The 9,361-nt window shown below is 43.0% G+C and overlaps 1 protein-coding gene across 1 annotated transcript in view; it reads left to right on the top strand.

Moving 5' to 3' along the window:
• The window catches only part of LOC109927445 (copine-9-like), a 369,357-nt gene that overhangs the window by 55,184 nt on the left and 304,812 nt on the right, over positions 1–9,361 (top strand). The window contains exon 3 of the mRNA XM_048606481.1: positions 2,957–3,003. Within this exon, the coding sequence (XP_048462438.1) occupies positions 2,957–3,003 (47 nt within the window). The remainder of the gene's footprint in view (positions 1–2,956; positions 3,004–9,361) is intronic.

Raw genomic sequence — 9,361 nt, 5'->3', positions numbered from 1 at the left:
GGATGAACACAGCAGGCCAAGCAGCATCATAGGAGCAGGAAGGCTGATGTTTCAGGCCTAGACCCTCGAAACGTCAGCCTTCCTGCTCCTATGATGCTGCTTGGCCTGCTGTGTTCATCCAGCTCTGCACCTTGTTATCTCAGATTCTCCAGCATCTGCAGTTCCTACTATCTCTGTTTCAGGTCTAGTGATCCTTTCTCAGAACTGATGGTAGCTTGGAAAAAGTTCTTTTTTATGCCAAAAATAGGGTGGGGGAGGGGGTAAGGAGTAAACAATAGGTGGAGATAGAGCCCAAAGAGAGAGAGGAACAATTTGTGAAGGTGTACCACCATCCTTTACCCCTCTTACAAGTTCAGAAGCAAAACCCAAAAGTCAGAAACATATCTCACAATCAAGAACCTCAAGACCTTCTCATATAAGGGGATTCAGTTAAATTTGAAGACTTGAAGGTGCAATGTTTATTAGATTAATATCATGGAATGGATGGGTTGTCTTATGTGGAAAGTTTGGATATGCTGGAGTTTTTAAAGAAAAAAGTAAGAGGTGACTTGATTGAAATGTATTAGATTCTGAGAGTCTTAACAGATTGGATGTAGAAAGGATGTTTCCTTTTGTGGGAGAATTCAGAACCAGGAGTTAATATTTAGAAATAGGAGGTCAACAATTTCAGGCAAAATCAAGAAAAGTTTTGTTTTCTCAGAGAGATTCATAAGTCTTTGGAAATCTCTTCCTCAAAAGGAGATGGAGGCAGAGCATTTGAATATTTAAGGCGGAGGTTCTGATTCTTGGTCAGTAATGTGGTGAAAGATTATTAGCAGTGGGTGGGAATGTAGAGTAGCCAGATTGGCCATGATCTTATTGAATGACAGAGTAGTATCAAAGGGTTGAGTGACCTACTCCTGCTCCTAATGATGATGTCTACTTGTGCCCCTTCCCTAAATGATAGGAGTAATTTTGCATTTGGCCGTTAGCCTCATCCACTGAGTAGATGTACAGAAAAGTCAAGCGCTCTCTGCATCTTTCTCCAAAAGTTTGCCTTGGGCACTGTATTTCTGCTTCTGGCAAATAAGATGCATAACCAGAAACACTTGAAGTTGGGAAACGGCCCCTTGTTTGAAGCAACTGATTTACTGGGCTGCTGCCCTTTCTTGATGCAATAGTTAAAGTGTTTAAAAGAGCCATCGACTCCAAGTAAATCCATTAACCCAGCAATGTCCTTTTGCTAAACTCTTTGGAAAAACACCTCAGCTGAGTTTGGTCACATCTGCTCCACAGCATTGATATTCACCATAAGGCAAAAGGGGACGCAAAGCTAGATCATACTTCACCATTGTCAGTTGATGGTTGAAATTGTTTTCTTAATTCTGTTTAATTTCCTTAATTGGGAGAAATAGCAGCAGTTATCAGCATATAATATCACAGCGAGTACATGGTGGCAGGTACGGTCAGTAATCTGGAGTCAGGGCCACAGCAACTACATGCATTTGGAGAAAATTGATCAGAAAACATGGCAGGGATCTGTAGAAAGCTGCAAAGCCAATGGGAAGGCCCTTAAGATGAATGCACTGGGTGGTGTGAATGAGTGGTACTCAGAAAAGATGGAAGTGGTGGATGTGCAGGACTTTGAAAGCTTGATGAACTGAAACTTGTGAAAGATGGAGGAGATGAGACTGTAAAGTGTGTTTGAGCAATTAATCCTTAAAAGGGAGACCTTCTAATCTGTGCAGGTCAGACTGTGAGTCCCTTTTGGAAACAGGATGTGCCACAAACTAACTGTATTGCATTAAAAATATTTTCTTTCTTTCGACTTAATGAGTTTTCCACCATGGAAAAAGGCCCTTTGGCCCATCATGACCACACTGGTAATCAAACACCTATCTACTGTGGTCCCATGTTACAGCACATGGATTGGAGCCTTGTATGCCATTATGCTTCAAGTGATCATCTAATTACATCTTAAATATTGTGATGGGTCCTGCCTCTCCCACGTTTTCAGATAGTGAGTTCCATATATCCACCACCCTCTGGGTAAAAGAAAACTTCCTTCTATGCCCTCTGGTTATTGACCCCTCTACTAAGTTTAAACATTTCTTCCTGACTAGATTCATAGATTCACTGATTAATACATCAATAGATTCATACAGCACAGAAAAGGCCCATTGAGACTTCACCAATATAACTACCACGAAAAGTTCATTGATCCCAATTTCCTGCACTTGTCCCATATCCTTGAAATTTATGATATTTGAAGTGCTTATCTAAATATTTTTTAAAGGTTTTATGGTTTCTGGCCTCCACTACCTTCCCAGGCAACGTATTCCAGATTTCCACTAGCCACTGAGTGAAAAAGTTTTTTTCTCAAATCCCCTGTGAATTTCCTGCCCCTTACCCTAAAACTATGCTCTCTTGTGATTAGCTACTCTGCTCATTCTGTACATACCCCTCATAATCTTATATATCTCAATCATGTCCTCCCTCAGTCTTCTCTGCTCTGAGGAAAACAACCCCAGTCTAACTAACCCCTCTTCAGAGCTGAAACACCCTTGTCTCTTTTGAGGACTTGATATGCTTCATTTCCACCAACAGCATGTTGAGAGCCCCATGCTCCTTCCACTGGCAGGCATTCAGAATCTGTGGTGGACTGACCCAATCATTTAACTCAGTGAACAGTGGATCTAAGCGTCCATCAAGTTATTCTATCCTCAGAAAATATTCATCCCTGACATTTACACAACCATTAAATGTTGGGCGATGCTGTGCTCTGCATTGGTTCAATGCGTTAAATTAGTCCTGTTGAGCTCACAAAGCCAAAAAACAGCAGGGCCACTTCCTGTGTGAATATTGTGAGCCCTTCTTCTCCTGCTGTCGGAACCTTCACAGATTTGTAGAATAACTTTGACTTTTAGTCCATCACTTCACAATGATTTTACAATCTTTTACTCTTCTTTTTTTGCAGTTGTTGTGCTTTTTATTCAAGGAATTGGCAGTAAAGAATGGCGGGAGGTGAGTAATTGTTTTTGTTTTGTCTTGTGTTAAGGTTTAATTGGTTTATCTGAAGGCAAAGCAAGATGGTGTCGGATTTTGGACAGTGTCACACCAGTTGCAGGCTTCGGCCTGCTTCTTGGCTCTGCAGGGCCTTGGATCATTACATTTCCGAGAACATTATTGGTCAAAAAAGAGAAATGGCGTAGGACAGGAGTATTGCAACGTGATATAGTACTGATTATCCATTGTAAATGTCAGACAAATTGAAGTGAAGAACGGTATTTGCACGCGATCTTTCTGCACTTATTCCCATAGTTTCTTGCATGGTGAATTTCCAGTTCAGGAATAGAGAATGTGTGGGGGAAGGTGATCACTTCAGTAAGCAGATGAACTGAAGATTCACTTGGATGAATCACTCAAGATTACTTCAAATTTTAGCTCTAATCACCAGTGAAGCGTTAAGCAGATATGATCGTGAGGAAAGAAAATGTACAATGGCAAATCTAAAGAAGACTTCAATATCTAATATTACATGACATGGAGTTTAGACCAGGAAATTAATGTCATGTGGAAATGGGCACATATCTGCAATGAGTGCCTGAAGGTGGAGGTTCAAAGACTACTGGATCTCGCCTCATATACTGAATACCATTTACCTGCTGACCACACTCTAGTATCCTGGCACAGCTCAGTGGTCAATACCCTCCTGAAATTTTCTGATTCAGATGCTTAATTAATCCACAGGTAGTAGGGAAATTAAATGGGACATAGAATTTAAGGGCTGACAAGCAGCGGACCATGAAACTGCTGTAGTTTCAGGATGGACAGAATTCACACGCATTAAGCTGCATAAAAAAGGAATAAAACCTTTCCTATTCTTTGGACATCTCCAGTGGTCCCTTTATTTCAGTGGTTAGGCTGCTGTAGGCCTGAAAAATGCTGACTTAATTCTGTGTTATTTGCTGAAATTGAAATGGGAGTCCTCAAACAGGCATTTATGTTCTTGAATATCATACGCCTTGGGTACTTATAAGTTTCTGGCTGTCAGTTTCACAACAACCACAATTCCAGGAGGATTGCTTGCAGAATATCCTGTCTGAAAAGTTGACCTTTTTCAACTTTCTGTTGCAAAGAAATTGGACACATCAGGGATTTTTCCCATCTTCGTGTATCTGTTCAAGAAGATGTCAACTGTGTAGGTAGAATCTGCACAACAGAATTGCTATAGTATTACCAGCCATATACATGGTCAGATCTGATTGTGGCCTCATAATGCTACTTGCCTGCTTCCCTCCGCAACCCCTACCCCCACCATAACTCTTGACACCATTATAGATCAAAAATCTGCCAAAATTGAATATATTGAGTGACTCAACCTCCACTGCTTTCTTAGGAAGAGAATTCCAAAGATAAGAACACACTGATAGAAGAAATTCCTACCCATCTCTACCTTAAATGTGATACCTCTTAATTATTAACTGTGCCCCTGTTTTGATTCCTCTGTGAGGCAAAAAGATCTCAGCATCTGATCTATCAAGACCTGTCAAAAGTTTACTTGTTTCAATACGGTCACATCTTATTCTTCTGAATCCAATGAGTGTATGCACAATTTGTCCTTATGTGGCAATTTCTTCATTCCAGGAATCAGCTTAGTAAGCATTCTGTGAAGCTTCCAACACAATTATATCTCTCCTTAAGCAAGGGGTGCAAAACTGTACACTGTACACCAATGTACTCTTATCGATGCATTGTAAAATTGTAGCAAGACTTGCAAGAAGACATTCAATAAGGACATGGTAGGGCTGTCCTCTTAAGTAGGTAAAGTTTTACACAAAAGATTATTATTGCTGTGAAGTATGGTTACTCCCCACCAGTGGCTGTGGGAATGTACCTGTGATAATTAAAGAAGGAATTGAAAGTTAAAACTAATTTATTGGTAGGTTGTTAATTAGCTGAATTGTCTGTGAGTTCTCTGAGTGTGCTTGATTATCAGAAATCTAATTAAGAGTTTAGGAACTGCCAAGAGAATGCACCAGTGAAAAAAAAAATAATTGTTTGGTAACAGCTCTGTGGAAGGTTTGTAGATTGTGCTGTATAATTTCTGCATTGCACCACAGAAAAGTAAAGAAACAACACAGTATGGAGCTGGAGGAACACAGCAGGCCAGGCAGCATCAGAGGAGCAGGAAAGTTGACAATTCGTGTCAGGACCCTTGTACAGCAGCCTGGCCTGCTGTGTTTCTCCAGGTCCATTCTGTGTTGTCTCTGACTCCACCATCTGCAGTTCTTGCTATCTCACAGAAAAGTAAAACTGCCTTTGGTGGCTTCATGTTCCAAGATGGATCACAGAGGCGACATGAAACGACCTGTCGCACTGACACCTGAAGAAGGAGTGAGACTCCAAAAGCTTGTGTCTTCAAATAAACCTGTTGGACTGTAACCTAATGTTGTGTGATTTTTGACCTTGTTCACCCCAGTCCAACACTGTCACCTCCACATCATGACAGATATGAGCAGGAGTGTCAAATATCCTGAGATAACAAGGTGTAGAGCTGGATGAACACAGCAGGTCAAGCAGCATCATAGGAGCAGGAAGGCTGACGTTTCGGGCCTAGACCCTTCATCAGAAATGGGGGAGGGGAAGAGGGTGAAATAAATAGGGAGTGAGGGGGAGGCGGATAGAAGATGGAAAGAGAAGAAGGTAGGTGGAGAGGAAACAGACAGGTCAAAGAGGCGGGGATGGAGCCAGTAAAGGTGAGCGTAGGTGGGGAGGTAGGGAGGAGATAGGTCAGTCCAGGGAGGACGGACAGGTCAAGGGGGCGGGATGAGGTTAGTAGGTAGGAAATGGGGGTGTGGCTTGAGGTGGGAGGAGGGGATAGGTGGGAGGAAGAACAGGTTAGGGAGGCGGGGACGAGCTGGGCTGGTTTTGGGATGTGGTAGGGGGACAGGAGATTTTGAAGCTTGTGAAATCCACATTGATACCCTGGGCTGCAGGGTTCCCAAGTGGAATATGAGTTGCTGTTCCTGCAACCTTCGGGTGGCATCGTTGTGGCACTGCAGGAGGCCCAGGATGGACATGTCTTCCGAGGAATGGGAGGGGGAGTTGAAATGGTTCACGACTGGGAGGTGCAGTTGTTTATTGCGAACCGAGCGTAGGTGTTCTGCAAAGCAGTCTCCAAGCCTCCGCTTGGTTTCCCCGGTGTAGAGGAGGCCACAACGGATACAGCGGATACAGTATACCACATTAGCAGATGTGCAGGTGAGCATCTGTTGATGTGGAAAGTCTTCTTGGGGCCTGGGATGGGGGTGAGGGAGGAGGTGTGGGAGCAGGTGTAGCACTTCCTGCGGTTGCAGGGAAAAGTGCTGGGTGTGGTGGGGCTGGAGGGGAGTGTGGAGTGGACAAGGGAGTCACGGAGAGAGTGGTCCCTCCGGAAAGCAGATAAGGATGGGGAGGGAAAAATGTCTTTGGTGGTGGGGTCGGATTGCAGATGGCGGAAGTGTTGGAGGATGATGCGTTGGATCCGGAGGTTGGTGGGGTGGTACGTGAGGACGAGGGGGATTCTTTTTTGGTTGTTATTGCGGGGACGGGGTGTGAGGGATGAGTTGCGGGAGACATGGTCGAGGGCGTTCTCGACCACTGAGGGGGGGACGTTGCGGTCCTTGAAAAACGAGGACATCTGAGGTGTACGGGAGTGGAATGCCTCATCCTGGGAGTAGATGCGGCGGAGGCGAAGGAATTGGGAATAGGGGATGGCATTTTTGCAGGAAGGTGGGTGGGAGGAAGTGTATTCTAGGTAGCTGTGGGAGTTGGTGGGCTTGAAATGGATATTGGTTTCTAGGTGGTTGCCCGAGATGGAGACAGAGAGGTCCAGGAAGGTGAGGGAGGTGTTAGAGATGGTCCAGGTGAACTTAAGGTTGGGGTGGAAGGTGTTGATGAAGTGGATGAACTGTTCGAGCTCCTCGTGGGAGCACGAGGTGGCGCTGATACAGTCATCAATGTAATGGAGGAAGAGGTGGGGTTTAGGGCCAGTGTAAGTATGGAAGAGGGATTGTTCCACGTAACCTTCAAAGAGGCAGGCATAGCTTGGGCCCATGCAGGTACCCATGGCCACCCCCTTTGTCTGTAGGAAGTCTGCAAGCTGTCTGATGGAGCTTGATTACTGTCAAGGACTCTCTACATGTAAATAAAGGATGATCTGGTGACAGGGTACTGGTCTCTGTAGAATTATTTTACTGGGCACTTATGTTGTCCCAGCTGACTCACCTATATCCCATGAATGAATTTTCTAAAAAGTGTTGTAGAGTAGGAATACAATGCAGCCAATTTGCACGTTCAAGTACTTACAAGCAAAGATAAAATAAATGAATTAGATAGCTTGTTTGATTGATGTTAGCTGACAGATTGATGTTGCAGAAGACACAGAGAGGAAACCCCCTGCCGTTTTTTAAAATCATTTCACAGGATTTTTTTACATTTATCTAAGGGCAAATTTGGGGACAGTTTAATGTCTACCTCACAACTGCCTCCTAAATCCTTCATGTTGCTGAGTGGTTAGATGGCTTGTCCAACTTCTAATTGTGGATGAAGTACAATTTCTTCAAACAAAACATTAAGAATATAACTACGTTGGTACTACAAGCTGCTATCCCTGGTGACCAATTTCATTCTCGACCCCACGCAATTACTCGACCAATAAAGTCCCTGGGGATGTTTTCCTATGTTAAAGATGACATGTAAATGCAATTTGTTTTTAGGATTGCCTTCATCTCATATTTCAAATCCACTGCCAGCTCCTGACCAATGCAAAACCATATTTTATCATGGAAATTTGGCCATTTAGCCCATTTTGCCATTTATGGCTCCTTGGTTAAACCATTGAATTAGCTCCAATCCCCTGCTCTTTCCTCATGGCCCTGCAAACATTTTTCCTTTGAGTATTTATCAAATTCCCTGTTGAATGCTGCTTTGAATTTGCTTTCACTTCTCTATCCAGCAGTTTAGAAGGACTTAAGCAATCCAGTAGTCTTTCTGCGCACTTCTAACCTTATTTTCCAGTGTTAGGAGGACGTGGAATAGTACAGGTTGATCTCTTCCAAGGTCATATATTAATTGCCCGCATGACATCCTGTATAATGCATAGAACTCTTTGTTGCTTAATTTGCAATTTGCAATTGTTTTTGTTTGCAAAAAGTAATATAACTTAGGCATCTACCTGTATATTGTAGATTGCAGTTATATTGAAAACAGAAACAGTTGAAATGGTAACACATGGAACTAGATACACTCTTCAGGAGCAGGACGAGCTGGACATTAAATTAGGGCTGTGGGGCTGGGGAGAATGCAGGAATAGTGATACTTTGAGGTTGGGATACCCAGAAGGACAGGTTTTCCCTAAATCCTAGTGCACCTAGTGAACCTCAGTAGCACTTTATTCTCTGTTTTCTGAACTTAGCCAGCCAGACTGAAATTGGGTGGTTGTCAGGTGGAAGGGTCTTTTGAAACCCAGGTGTGGGTGGGTGGCATGGAGGAGAGAAAGGAGGAAGGATCAGCATGGGGAGAAAACTGGAAGAGTCCCATTGGCACCAGGAAAATTCTTACAGAGGGACAGAAGAGTTTTGGAGGAAGATTAAAAGGAACTTGGTGGATGTCCTAGATAAATTGATCCAGCATGTAGGTAGAAATGATCTGTAGTTCAATAGTTTGCTTGATTTGTGTTTGATTATGTTATTCCAGTAACTGATTATTGTTCACTGTGCTGGATTGGTTAAACTTGTGGCTGGAGCTAAAGTGCTAATTAAAAAGAGAAGCTTCCAGAGAAAAGACCTGGCCTGAGATTATGTATGTGCATATGAAAAATTCAGTGAAATCTCAGGCGTTTTGAAGTATTGTAAATAAGCCAGTTTGGGTTTGGAACTAGAGCCATCACTGCAGTGCTCTGATATAAATTTGATATATGCTATATACAGTAAACTGGTGGCTACATAGTAGCATCTATCTCATGAATCCAACAGCCCTTGAAACTCTTTAGCTGTGAGTTTATCTGGGCCCAGGAAACTCACCCAGCCAGGGTTAAATTTAAAACTGTGCTTAAGTAAGAGGCACCTAGTTTCATAATATTAAAATAATTGTCGAACCTCCTGGGAGTAAGATGATTACTTGTCCCTAATCTCAGCCCTGCTAAAACTGGAATTGAGGGGAAATTGGATATGATTTGGGCTTGAAGTTCCAATTTTTATTATTTTTTGCTTGCCATCTGATCTGAAACTTCCCATTTTGAAGGGATTACCCTGCAGTGATAGATGGCATATCTCCATATTGCAACACTGTGATTAGTGACACACTTAATTATAATATTGTACACAGCACGGAAACAGAC

This window comes from Rhincodon typus, chromosome 16 (assembly GCF_021869965.1).
Source record: "Rhincodon typus isolate 14 chromosome 16, sRhiTyp1.1, whole genome shotgun sequence".
NCBI classification, from domain to species: Eukaryota; Metazoa; Chordata; class Chondrichthyes; order Orectolobiformes; family Rhincodontidae; genus Rhincodon; species Rhincodon typus.
This window is presented reverse-complemented; position numbering and strand designations above follow the sequence as displayed.